The 14,023-nt window shown below is 46.3% G+C and overlaps 1 protein-coding gene across 1 annotated transcript in view; it reads right to left on the bottom strand.

Moving 5' to 3' along the window:
- Plekhm1 (pleckstrin homology and RUN domain containing M1) overlaps nucleotides 1-12,436 on the bottom strand; it is a 47,819-nt gene extending 35,383 nt beyond the window's left edge. The window contains exons 1-2 of the mRNA XM_021212638.2: nucleotides 12,351-12,436; nucleotides 4,207-4,292 (exon numbers count right to left, since the gene is read on the bottom strand). Of these exons, the coding sequence (XP_021068297.1) occupies nucleotides 4,207-4,251 (45 nt within the window). The 5' untranslated portion in view covers nucleotides 4,252-4,292; nucleotides 12,351-12,436. The remainder of the gene's footprint in view (nucleotides 1-4,206; nucleotides 4,293-12,350) is intronic.
- Nucleotides 12,437-14,023: the final 1,587 nt, after the last annotated feature.

Here is a 14,023-nt window from a genome sequence, read left to right on the forward strand (position 1 = left end):
GTTTATGTATATATTTTGCCTTCATGTACGTGTATCGTGTGTGTGTGTGTGTGTGTGTGTGTGTGTGTGTGTGTGTGTGTGTGTGTGTATGCACGGGGTACTCATAGGAACCAGAAGAGGATGGTAGATCCCCCTGGAACTGGAATTATAGGCAACTGTAAACTAACACACTGGGTACTAGGAACTGAATCAGGGTCCTCTCAGCAAGGAAGACCAGGAGTGGTGACACGCCTTTAATCCCAGCGCCTGAGCTTTGAGGCCAGCCTGGTGCACTAGTGAGTTCAAGGACAGCCAGGGCTACAACAAGAGAAAATTTCAAACAAAACAAAAACCAACCAAACAAAACCCAGTAGCAAGTGTGCTTAACTCTCAGGCACCTCTCCAGTATTATTTTATGTTTTTATTATTACTTTTAATCATAGATGTATTCCTAAACAAACAATACCAAAAGCCCAAGGGTTTTATTGCATTTACTTTGTCTACTAGAGTTAATTAAACTTCTTGATCTGAAATTTTACAGTCAATAAAATACAGAAAGTTTTGGAAAAGGAAGTTCAGTGTTTTTAGCATATTCAGAGACTTGTGCAACCTTTGCCATTAACTAATTTTAGAGCATTTCAACACCACTGAAACAAACAGTGTGTATTCATGGCAGGGGGTGTGGGTGGCTGCAGGGTAACCTGACTCGACAGATTCATCTATTCTGGACATTTCAAAGAAATGGAAACATACAGCATGTGGCCTGGAGTTTGTGTTTTCTATGACTTGGCGTGTTCACGGTTATCTGTACTACAGCGCATTGTCAGAACGTGGTTCCTTCTTACTGTCAGGTAAGACCACTTATAGCTACTGCATGGGTATGCCACGCTTTATTTATTTGGCCATTCATGAGAAAACGAATACCTGGCTTGATGGCACTTCTTGACTACAGTGCTGCTCTGAGCGTTTTTATCCACATCTTTATGCAGACATACTTCCAGGTCTAGAACTGATGAGCCATTGACATGTTAGCTCGCACAGTGACAGGCTTGCAACCCTAACTGCTAAGAGCAGAGGACTTACACATGACTTGGAGGCTGTCTTGATAGTTAAGTTTAAGGCCAGCCTAGTCTACATAGTAAAACCTGCCTTCAAATCCAAAGAATCGTTAAATCACATCAAATCTATGCTCCCCATGCCAGGCTGGGAATGTGGCTCAGGGGTAGAGCACTGCCTATATTTGTGGGATCCTGTATTTCATCCTCAACATCAGAAAGAAAAGGAATTAAAAACAACCTTGCCGGGCAGTGGTGGGGCACGCTTTTAATCCCAGCACTTGGGAGGCAGATTCCTGAGGTGGATTTCTGAGTTCAAAGCCAGCCTGTTCTACAGAGTAAATTACAGGACAGCCAGGGTTACACAGAGAAACCCTGTCTCGGAAAAAAAAAAAACAAAATACCAAACCAACCAACCAACCAAACAAAACCCCAAAGCCAACCTCAAGGGGGCTGGAGAGATGGCTTAAGAGCACTGACTGCTCTTCCAGAGGCCCTGAGTTCAAATTCCAGCAACAACATGGTGGCTCAAAACCTGTAATGAGATCTGATGTGTCTGAAGACAGCTACGGTTTACTTATATATAAAATAAATAAATAAATCAAAAGAAGAAAAAAAGTTTAAAAAACCCCAAAACCTCAAAAGGCCTATTTATGTTTCCTAGAAAACAGAACCATTTGCCCGCATGGCCACGGTCTTCACGTTCTCAGAGATCTGAGAAGAGGCCCGGTTTTCTTATTTTCTGTCAACACCTGCTATTGTCTTTCTGACCACAGCCGCCTTAATGGCGTGAAGCAGCACCTTACCATGGCTTTCTCTTACATTTCCCTGGGTTTAATAGTAATTCATTTAAAAGTTATCAATAGTAATAGAAAAAGCATCATTTTGTGTACTTACTGGTTTATCTGTATATCTTCCTTGGAGAAATCCTTTGTCCACTGTATAACTTGTTTTTATGTGTGCTATGTGAGCTTGTGTATGTCAGTGCATGTGCAGATCAACATATACATGTGGGCTGAGTGTCTTAGTCACACTACACATTAATTTTTTTGTTATTGTGGTTATTCCATACATGGTTTCTCTCTGTAGCTCTGGCTGTCCTAGAACTCACTCTGTAGACCAGGCTGGCCTGGAACTCAGAGATGCACCAGCCTCTGCCTCCCAAATGCCGGGATTAAGCGTGTGCCACCAGGCCCAGCACACATACACTATTCTTATAGGTGAGGTCTCTTACTGAACCCGTGCTCACCATTCATGGCCTACCTGGCCAGTGAACCCTGGGGATTTCTCAGAAATGTGCCCTCCCTCTCCCTAACTGGGGTTATAGATAAAGACTGCCACAAGAGTTCTGGAGATTCAAACACAGGGCTTCACACCAGCACATACCATGACTAGCCATTTCCCAGCCCCCAGACTCTCTCTGAAAGGCTGAAATAGTTCTCTATTTTGCGTACCAGGCCTTTTTCAGAGATAATATCTTCTCTTTTTCTATGGACACTATCTTTTCATCCCCCCTCCAACACTTTATGAATAGTGTCCTTTGAAGCGAAGATTTCAATCTCGAGGTTGAATTTTGAATGTTACTTAAAATACATTATACATTATATAAAAGGCTCAAACTATTTCCAACTGAGTGCCTACCAGGTTCTGTGTCAGGGAATGCGGGGATAACTAGGCATACGCCTCAAGGGGTGGGTCTGTGCACCTCTTGCTAGGAGGTGGTGAGGGCTCTGCTCCAGAGAGCTCAGCATGAACCGGGCATGACATCACAGGCCTAGCTGGAAGCCAGCAGGGAAACAGGTAGAGCTGACCCTCTAGTGGCCAGGAGAGGGAAGGCAGCTCCCTGAGGGCCGCAGCTCCGTGTGGCAGAAGATTCTGGTAACTAGGGAGCAGTACTGGGAGGATAGAATTCTCCAAAGAAGCCACCACAGGATTCCCTGAGTCAAAAAGCTATATGACCTCCTGCCTTTCCAAGGACACAGCAGCCAGTCCAGATCGCCTAGGCAAGTCCAGGGCCAAGCACAGGAAAAGAAACATGACTACGAGAAGATGTTGAAGAGGTTCTGGTAAACTGGTCACAAATATGTTTGCTTGAAGTGTTCCTGGAAAGCAGTACATGACAAAGATATATATGTATATATGCAGCCAACTTAACCCCACTATTGAAACTAATGAGATCAGCTGAGTCAGACAAAACTGAGGGCTTGAGCACACTGTACAGTGCACACAAGCATGAGGACCCGAGTGGGATCCTCAGCACCCACATTAAAAACTGTGCACAGCAACATCTATGGTCTCAGCACTGGGGAGAGGGAAAGGGAGAGGGGAGAATTCCAGGACTTGCTGCCCAACTAGTCTAACCAAATCAGCAAGCTCTAAAGTCAGTGAGAGACCCTGTCTCAAAAAGCAAGTGTGGGCGATTGGCAGGATGGCTAAGTGGGTAAAGGTACTTGCTGCCAAGCCTGACCTGGCTCAGTCCCCAGAACCCACATGATGGAAAGAGAAAACAGACTCCCATAGGTTTTCCTGACTGCCATACTACATGCTAGAGGGCACATACACAGACAGACAGACAAGACACACACACACATACACACAAGAGACAGGAAGGGGGAGAATGAATGAATGAATGAATGAATGGTCAGGATCTCCTTGAAGCCTGACTTTGTGTAAATGTCTCTCCACCTGAAGCCTCTCTCTGTATAGTGTTCATTTATTTCAAGGAAAGTCGATGAAAGCTGGGTACAGTGATTTGTGCCAGCAATCCTAGCACCCTGAAGGTCAACGCAGGAAAATCAGGAGTTTATCCTTTGCTATAGAGTGAGTTTGAGGCCCATCTAGGCTACCCCAGGAGGCCCTATCTAAAGAGAGAAAAAACATCTTTTTTTTTTTTTTTTTAAGAGAAAAGCTGATGAGGAGGCTGGAAAGATGGCTCAGCAGTTAAGAGTACTCACTGACTGCTCTTCCAGAGGTCCTGAGTTCAAATCCCAGCAACCACATGATGGCTCACAACCATCTATAATGGGACCTGATGCCCTCTTTTGGTGTCTGAAGACAGCTACAGTGTACTCACATACATACATGTATGTATGTATGTTACTCATATAGATATATCTGATGAAACCGTGGCCCTGCAGCCCTTCCCTCCCTTGATCCTATTTTGCCCACCTACCTGGATGGCAGCCCGAGGGTCCAGGCCATTCTCCACTGAGAGCATTTCTGCTCGGGCAGCAGCTCTCAGGGAGACTCACATGACACCTGAAGGAACAGAAGGAAGAGGCTAGATGAGCATGCTCCTAACATAGCCCCAAAACCGCAGGCCCCTCCCAGCATGCAGCAGGAGGTCAGGCCCTGCCACTCAAATTGCAAATGAAGTGCCTCTGAGCAAAGCACAGGAAAAACTGACAAGGGATTTTAAGGAAGGAAACAGAAGTTCAGTCTTTGGGAGGGACGAAACCCTGGGCACCAAGGAGAGGGGAGAGTTCTTCATACCAACATCTGTGCAGAAATCCAGGGCCTATGGGATAGGGATTTGCAAAACTTTCTCAACAGTGGGCTGAAGCCCCTTATCAGGCGCCACAACCTAATGTGGTGATTGCAAAAAACTTATCAACAGAAAAAGTTTCTGAATGCACAACTAAAAATTAATTCAAAATCAATCCTAATGGATCTGAGGTATTTCTGGCAGAGCTCACCTGTGTGGCCTCACATGACTTACATGGCTACACTGGTTCTGAACATGCAACACGTGTATTTATATTACACAGGAAGTCACAATACATCACCATACATCATCAATGAGCACTGTCAACCTCAGCCTTAGATTTGAGCCATTTGTTGCCCTTTAGACAGGGCCTCTCCATGTAGCTCTGGCTATCCTGGAATTCTATGTAGACCAGGTTGGCCTCAAACTTACCAAGATATGCTTCTCTCTGCCTCTTGACCACCACACCCAGCTCCCAGTTCAGGTTTGAGAAAACTTGCAGTCTTGCTATGTTTACTATACAAATTTTTCTGCTTTTATAGAAACATAATGGCCTAAGTATAAAAGCAAAGGCTCTCAGTGTTTCCTCTGCATGTTAGTATACCCTGAATTGGATAGACAAGCACAGTTTTCTTCTCAGCATGCAAATTTGTTTTGTCTTCAATAAAGAGTAAAACTGTATGTATACCAAAGAATCTGTTTAAAATCGATTTACTTATGGGTTATTATTATTATTAAATGTTTGACTTGTCTACTTTATACCTGTAATGGTTTGTATATTCTTGGACCAGGGAGTGGCACCATCTGGAGGTGTGGCCTGGTTGGAATACGTGTGTCACTGTGGGTGTGGGCTTAAGACTCTCACCCCAGTTGCCTGGAAGTCAGTGTTCCAGTAGCAGCCTTTGGATGAAGACGTAGAACTCTCAGCTCCTCCTGCACCATGCCTTCCTGGATACTGCCATGCTCCTGCCTTGATGATAATGGACTGAACCTCTGAACCTGTAAGCCAGCCCCAATTAAATGTTGTTTTTATATGACTTGCCTTGGTCATGGTGTCTGTTCACAGCAGTAAAACCCTAACTAATACAATACCCCTACCTATTGGGTTACGTAAAACTTCTCAGACAGAAGAGTTGAGTGTGGAAACTTCAGAAGGCCTGTGGCTAGGGCGTGAAGATGCTAAGAACTGGTGGAGACCAGGTGCTGGGCCTCACAATTCACACTCAAGGACCCGACTGCTGCCCAGTCCGTCCAGGTTTTCAGCACACCTGCAGCAGCTGCAGGAGATAGCTTTCTTTCCACTCTTCTGCTTCTGCACTGGGCTCCAAAGCTTAGGTCAGGTGTTAAAGATCTATGTCTTAATGCCCAACATGGGTTCTGACATCACAATTTGCTACTAACAGGACCATGGGAGTACAGAATTTTCTTTTTCAAGTGTGAGGTCTGAACACGACGTGTTTGGGGTAGTAGTTCTGATGGATGTAGCCACAAATCTATAAATGAAGAATGCCAATGCCCACAGTGTATGTGTGTATCCACAGTTCGAGAATCCAAAGGCCAGGTACCCTCTTGCCCTATCCCAGGCCTGCACATTCATATCCAAACAAATCTAAGGAAAGAGACTCAGGCTATCTCAATTACTGAACAAAGAAGCTCACACAAGCAAGGGATGTTACCCAGACTGCCCTGTTTACACTTCCGCTGTGATCACCCTATGAACCAATGTCATTTCATTATTTCTACCTGATAGAGGAAGAAGGAAGAGGAAGCTGAGGCAGGTCTAGGAACAAATTTACACGCTAGTGGCTTGGCTCCACCACTTGGAACAAGGCTAGAATTTGAGGAGGGCTGGAAAGAGTGCACACACTTCAGCTGCAGGCCCAAGGAACAGTAAGACCAGCCTGGCAGGCAAGGTTTACAGGACAGAAGTGGAGTGTGAGACCTGGGGAGGAAAGAAACAGGGTGGTCTTCAATGATGGGACCAAACCAGTCTTTGGCTTCTTAGATGGTGGTAATAAAAAGGGTAGAGTAGACATATTAAGACAGGCTGTGTACAGGGAGGCAAGTGTGTGGAGAAGCATGGTCCTTATAGAGACAGGCTGCCTGCCAGGAAGAATCCTTAGCTCTGACTACACAACTCTGGCTTCACCTTTCCAAACTCTGCTTCATCTCCCCAGGGATTTCAAGGCTTCAGGAGGCCAGCCCATATTCTGATTTCCAAGATGGTAGAATAAAAGGTATATGCTATAGTCAAACAGTCACACCTCACAACATGCCTGTCCTGGACTCTGAACTCCTCCCTCATGACCCTTGTGCAGCCCAGCAAGCAAGATCCAGCTGCTCAGATTCTAAGCCCTTGGCTTCCTGCCCCCATACTTCCAGGGCACAAGCCTCTCTCAGCTTCAGGCTGCTGCTCTGGTCCAAGTTGCTCTTCTCTCAGTCAGTGAACAGGACCCTAGGGCTTAGACCTCAACATACAAATAACAGCCTATGTCAATTAAAGCTCCAGGGACTAATTAGCTGAAAGTAATAGAGTATTCAAGTGGGGCACTGTTAATATAGACAGTTAATAAAAACAAACAAGCAAGCAAGCAAGCAAACGCCACCCCAGGCCACGTAATCTCAGCATTTGGAAGTAGAGGCAAAAGGATCAGTTTAGTATCCCCTCAATTACATGACAACCTGCCTAAAAAACCAAAACCATGCTAAAACAAAACCCAAACCCCAATATAGTGGCCTCATTCTTGTAATCTCAGCACTCGGGAAAGGAGGCTGAGGCAGGAGGACTGCTAAGTTCAGGGCCACTCTCAGTCATAAAAGGAGTTCTGGGCCAGCTTAGTTACAGATACTGCCACCTCAAAAAAACGTAACTGGAGCTCAACAATTAAGGGCATGTACTCTTGTAGAGGTGCTGGATCTGGTTCCCAGATAACTCACAACAGCCTTTAACTTCAATTTGGGGGGATCTGATGCCCTCTTCTGTCACTACATATGGTATACACGCACGCATGCGCAAACACACTTAATTAATTAATTGAAAAAAATCTAAACTAAACTAAACTAAAATAAAGTGAATCTAAGAAAGTCAGTGCTTCAGGGAGGCAGGAATGCACTTGCTCATGGAAGCTATCTTAACTGCTGGGTCAGTGGCCACTGTCTACCTGGAGTGGACATCAGATCTCCTAGCATGTGAGACTGCTGTCAATCCTTACCCTCAGCTATCCCTCACTGACACCAAGAAGGAGAATGAAGAGAGGTGTGGCTTTCAGGACACTTCTGCAGAAGGAGTAAGGGGACTGACAGTCGTCAACAGTACTGGGGAGTTTAGCGGGGAGGCAGCTCCTGATACTTAGAAAGCCCCAAATGGTACTAAGTCAGACTCTACTCCAGGCACTGATTCACCCTCATGTGCCTTTCGGGATGAACAAAGCTTTTCTGATCTGTTTCATTCTTAGAACAGTCCTGTGCGACAGTCATCTCTACTCTAGAGGAGCGCACAGGCTCAGTAGAAGTAAGTAAGAAACAGAAATTTCAGGTCTCCTCAGTCCTTTCTTTGCAGCTCACTGTCTCAGGTCAAAAGCTCTGCTTTATAAAGTAAGAACTAAAGCAAGACACCGTCTTACCAGACAGCTTTACGGTCTTCTCCACTACACCTAGTTCTAGAAATGTTTTTTCCTTAAATGTTCAACACAGAAGGATTTGTCCCAGTTCTAGCTAGTACGGTCATCTTACTTCATCTACATGCTGAGGAAGGAAGGAGAAACATGGCTTACATGAGACTTGAAAGAAGGGACAAGGAGCTTTACTGCTCTCAAAGCCCTCTGTCCATCAGTGAATGGCTAGGGCTTCTCTTCAGGGGCACCCTGGCCATGTCAGCTGCTCTCCTTGCAGAGCCCGAATTCTATCCCTGTGGGTTGTGAACAGCCCTGTGCTTGGGCTGTCCAGCTGCCAGACCGAGGCATGAGGCATATTATTTCAGTTGGAAAAGAATGACAGAGTTGTGTTCCGATTCAGAAAGGCAGCTGACCTTGCAGACACAAGAATCCTGAGTGAGTAACCAGCATGTCCCGAAGAGAGCTGGACTTCTAAACCAGTGTGCTGGAAGGGCAGGGATAGAGGTTGAATAATACTAGAGGTGGGTGTAGGCAGGGCTAAGAAGAGGGTTAGGGTTAGGGGTTATGGGTAGGGTTTGGGGACAGGGGGGTGGGGACAGGGTAGAAAGAACAAGCGTCTGAGTCAGGAGTCTCAAATTAAATCCTGCTGGAGGATGAGAGACCAGAACAAACACTCATGTGTGTGAGGGCATCTGCCCCTGCTGGACACTTTTTCCCTCCAACTTCCCTTTCACCCAATACCACCATCTCTCCCACAATCCTGTTCCACACAGTATAGGATTCTTCTCTCTACCTTCTTTTGGTTTGCTGGGTAGCTCAGGCTGGCCTCAACTTCTAGCAATCTTCCTAGTTTCTCCTCCCTCAGCGAATAGATTACAAAGCCTGGCCAACTCTGCCTGGCTTTTAGATTTTTCCTTCAGCAGGACCCAGTAGTGCACTACCACTGAGGTATATATCTCCAGCCCTTAATATTTTATTCCTGGGCTGGAGAGATGGCTCAGGGGTTAAGAGCACTGACTCCTCTTCTAGAGGTCCTGAGTTCAAATCCCACCAACCACATGGTGGCTTACAACCACCCATAATGAGATCAGATGCCTTCCTCTGGTATGTCTGGAGACAGCTACAGTGTACTTACATGTAATAAATAAAGCTTTTAAAAAATATTTTATTTCTGAGCAAGATCTTGCTATGTTGAGCCGGGCGTGGTGGCGCACACCTTTAGTCCCAGCACTTGAAAAAAAAAAAAAAGATCTTTCTATGTCGCATATACTGACCTTGAACTTACTATGTAGCCTAGGAAGGTCTTAAACTCATTGGGAAAGCTTTGAACTCTCATTCTCAGCCTCCTGGGCACCTGTGGTTACAGGTGGGTGGCACTGTATCTGGCTTTGCAATAGGATTCTAAGGATATGTGTGTGCTCTGAATGGATGAAAACAAGAACTTTGAAAAATCCATTCATTGCTGTACTTCTAGGACCTAGGACTAGTACTCAAAAATCAAAAATAAATAAATAGTTGGGCAGTGGTGGCGCACGCCTTTAATCCCTACACCTGGGAGGCAGAGGCAGGCAGATTTCTGAGTTCAAGGCCAGCTTGGTCTACAGAGTGAGTTCTAGGACAGCCAGGGCTATACAGAGAAATTCTATCTGGAAAAAAAAACCAATAAAATAAATAAATAAATAAATAAATAAATAACAAGCTTGACTCTTGAATGACTTAATAGATAAAGGTGAGGCATATACAGAACAGGTTCATATATTCAACAGACTGGGAAGTTGAGGCACACCACTTTACGCTTTAGCGCTACTGAGAAATTTCTGCCAGTACACAAAGCTGCCAATGAGCGAAAAGCAACTCTGAAGGTTGCATCATCATCATCATCATGAGAGGCTATTCAAGGCAGAGCTGCATTCAGCCATCACAGAAGGAGACTGCTGTGGTAAGGATGGTCTCTCAGGACTCTACAATTGCTGACAGGGCCTGAAGTGCAGCTCAGTGGTAGAACATTTACCTCACATATACAAGGCCCTGGACTGAATCTCCAGCACTGGGCTTGCGTATGGGAGGCGGGGCGAGGCAGGGGGCTGCCAACAAGGACGGTTGACCCTCCCGAAGCAAGCCCATTAGAACTTGGTTGGAAATGTACTTGGACTATACTGAGCATAGGACCTTAAAGACACCCATCTGTTTCAACTGCTGGGTTCACCTTTACATGTTCCTACAAACCCCAGTGGCTAAGACTAAGTGATCCGGGCTGGAGAGATGGCTCAGTGGTTAAGAGCGCTGACTGTTCTTCCAGAGGTTCTGAGTTCAATTCCCAGCAACCACATGGTGGCTCACAACCATCTGTAACGGAATCTTATACCCTCTTCTGGTGTGTCTAAAGACAGCTACAGTATACTCATATAAATAAAATAAATACATAAATCTTAAAAAAAAAAAAAAAAGACTAAGTGATCCAGGACCTACAAAAAGAGAAGCGATTTTACAGCCTGTACCTCGTCCTTCAGCCTCCCCAGGACTCTTCCTGACTTACAACATGCTTCTGATGGCCATTATGTCTCTGGGTTCAATAGTGGGGAAAGCTCTACATTCAGCTATGCAGAAAGGTACACTGGGCAGATTCTTCCTCACAGGTGCTAGGACTCTGTGATCACAACCAACTAACTCCACACTGCTTCCCTGAGGCTCTCTACTGACAGAACACCAGCCAAAGGAAGGGCTAGTTTCCATTACCTCAGGATGAATGAGATGGATGAGTGGCCACCTCTCACCTCCCAGGTATTTGAATGACACCTACCATTACAACAGCAGGCACAAATGACTTCATAGGAATGCCAGAAAAGCCATCTGTGGAAACACGTTTAGGAGATCAGACACTACAAAGAACCTCTCCCCCAAGAAGCTCTGGAGTAAGCTCTGTACTCAGTTACCACCCGAGTCCCTACACACACCAATTTAGCTGTTGAGTCTGCGGGACTCTGAACAAGGAGCAGACATGGCTGTTGAGGAATATAGCAAGCACGACCATTAGGGAGCTGTGCCCTAAGTTCTCAAAGTGAAAGAGAGCTGGATCAAGGAAGGAAATGACAGGAGTGGAGTAGATCTAGTTAATAGTAATTCTGGGAAGCCAGGCATGGTGACTCATGCCTACAATTCCAGCACTTGGGAGGTGGAGGCAAGGAGGATCAGGAGTCCATGGCTATTTAGATTGGCTGTCTCAAAACAATAACAAAAACAAAAAACAAAACCACCCACCACCCTACAAAAACAAAAACAACAACAAAAAAAACAGATTAAAACCACGAGTGGTGACCCACACTGAAAGGCAGAGACTCTGAGTTTGAGGCCAGTCTGATCTATATAGTGAGTGATCTCATAGATCTAAGGCTAAATAGAGACATGCTGTCTCAAAAAACAACAATAACAACAACAACCAAAATCCCCAAACTAACAGTGATGTAAGGGGGCAGGGATATTATGTACATTACACGCATAAAATTATCAAAGAATTAATAAATGTATATTAAATTTAAAATGACAAAAGGACTGGGGGAAATGGTAGAAACTGAGGCAGCAAAGTCGGGGACAGTTTATAGAAAAGTCTTAGGCAGGAAAGTGCCAGAGAGACCTTACCTCTGTGATCAGCTAGGAAATTAGGTAAAAGTCGGTAAAGAAAAGATACACACAAGCCTTGAGCTAAAGCTGTGACGTCAGTAACCAAGAAGAAAGCGGCAAGTTCAACAGGAGAAAACTTTAGTAGTGGGTCATTGGCGGGGAGACAGACTTACAGTGTTTGGGATGAGTGCGCCCGATACGGCAGGCTGCGAGAAGAAATCAGAGTCAGAATGGAGGGTCGAGGGAAAGTTCATTAGAGTTGAGGGATAGACGCGATGTTGAGATAGGAGGTGGCGAAGGGATGTGGCTCGCTCGGATCCGGTTGCAACTGGGCTAAAGAGGGGTCACGAGTGAGGCTACACTTTTGCAAGACCGGTGGTTAGGGGGACCCGGCTCGGGGCTGAGGTTGGCTGCGGTGGAGACGGAGGGGAGAGAACCGGTGGCCATTGGCTGAGGTGGGAGCAGGCCCGGGCTGCGAAGGGCCGAGCTTCCCACCCCAAGTCTCTAGGCGCACAGGGGTCGCGAGTGGCTGCGGGCTCACCGCCGGATCGCGTCGCCGCCCCGCGCTTCCCTCCACGTCCAGACCCCAGACTCACTCACCGAAGGGAGAAGGAGCAGGAGCAGGTGACAGCGCTCCGGGCGAGGCGAGACCCCTTCGGCTCCGAGCAGAAGCTGCGGCTCCAGAGGCACTGACAACAGGAAGCGGCGCGCCGCGTCTGACGCCATCACGTCGGCTCCTAGCTACGGCCCCGCCTCCCGCCCGCAAAAGCCAATCACGGGGCCTAGAGGAGCCGAGGGGCGGGGCCGGCAGCTCTTCCCTTGTCGGGGATTGCAGGGCTTCTTGGCTCAGGTGAGCGACCCTGCGGCTCTCGTTACTCTGGCTCTGGGTGGCGCCGAGAGACTGGACCCCTGGAGCTTCGGGACTTCCTGCCTCCCGCAGTTCTGCTCCTCAACCCCGTCTGTGCAACTTTGGGGTTGTCGTGTTTGCCCCCTTAAACCGAAGATGCGCCCTGGGGCGCCGTTAACCCGTATGTTTCCCTAAGGACATTAGTAGTGGAGGGAGCAAGTGGATCCTGGGTTCAAGTGGGACCTTCAGGTCTGGTTTTTCGGAGGCAGGAAACAGTTGTTTTAACTTGTCTCATACCACGTGATCGCCCTGAGGGCTCTCTTGGACCTGTTAGTTTAATTTGCCTGCGGTCAGCCCTTTGAGGCATGAAGCCCCAGAGGACCTGCTTTTTGCCTTCTCACTATTTAATTGCTTTTGTTCCATTACAGAAAATGACAGCTGTCTCTCCGAACAGACGCGGATGAAAACTGTCAAATGTAGCAACCGTGACTAATAAAGGGCAGGCAGGCAGGTCTGCGGATTTTGCCCAAAAGGGAACCTAGTGTTTAGGTGTGAGCCATAGAGGTGGCCACGGTAAGAGAGAAGATTTTCTGTGAGTTTATATGAACTTTGCTCCTATTGATTTAGAGGGCTTTGTTTTCTTGGGGTCTTCTATCCCCTCTGGCTCCTGCACTCTTTCCACCTCTTCCTTAGGGTTCCCTGAGGTCTGTGGGAAGGGATTTAAAGAAACTATAAAGGACTTACAAGATCTCTCACTCTCAGCAGAATATCTGGCTGTGGGTCTCTGTATTTGTTCCTATCTGCTGCAGAAGGAAGCTTCTCTAATGATGGCTGAACAAGGCACTGATCTATGAGTACCCAGATGTCATTAGGAGTCAGTTTATCACTGTCTTTTCTTTTCTTTTCTTTTCTTTTCTTTTCTTTTCTTTTCTTTTCTTTTCTTTTCTTTTCTTTTCTTTTCTTCTTTTCTTTTCTTTTCTTTTCTTTTCTTTTTTTCTTACCAGTTGTGGTTTGAATATGCTTGGCCCATGGGAAGTGGAACTATTTAGGAGGTATGGCCTTACTGGAAGAGGTGTGGCCTTGTTAGAGGAAGTATGTCACTGTGGAGGTAGGGCTAGGGCTTTGAGGTAATATATATTTGAATATATGTTCAAATACACACATATTGTTGATGTATGGGTTCCATCTGGTGAAGTGGGCCTTAAGTCAAATCAGTTACTGGTCGGTTTCTCTCATAAACTTGGCGCCACCATTGTCCTAACCTATCTTGAAGGCAGTACATCATTGTTGTGCAGGGGTTATGGCTGGCTTGGTGTTCGCGCTTCACATTTGGTAGTGGGCAAAGTACCTTCTTGTACCAAAGACACCAGAACACAGGGATAAAGGCTCTGTTTAGGCACCTACCCAGCATCTTCAGGTTCAGTGA

Source organism: Mus pahari, chromosome 14 (genome assembly GCF_900095145.1).
Source record: "Mus pahari chromosome 14, PAHARI_EIJ_v1.1, whole genome shotgun sequence".
NCBI lineage: Eukaryota > Metazoa > Chordata > Mammalia > Rodentia > Muridae > Mus > Mus pahari.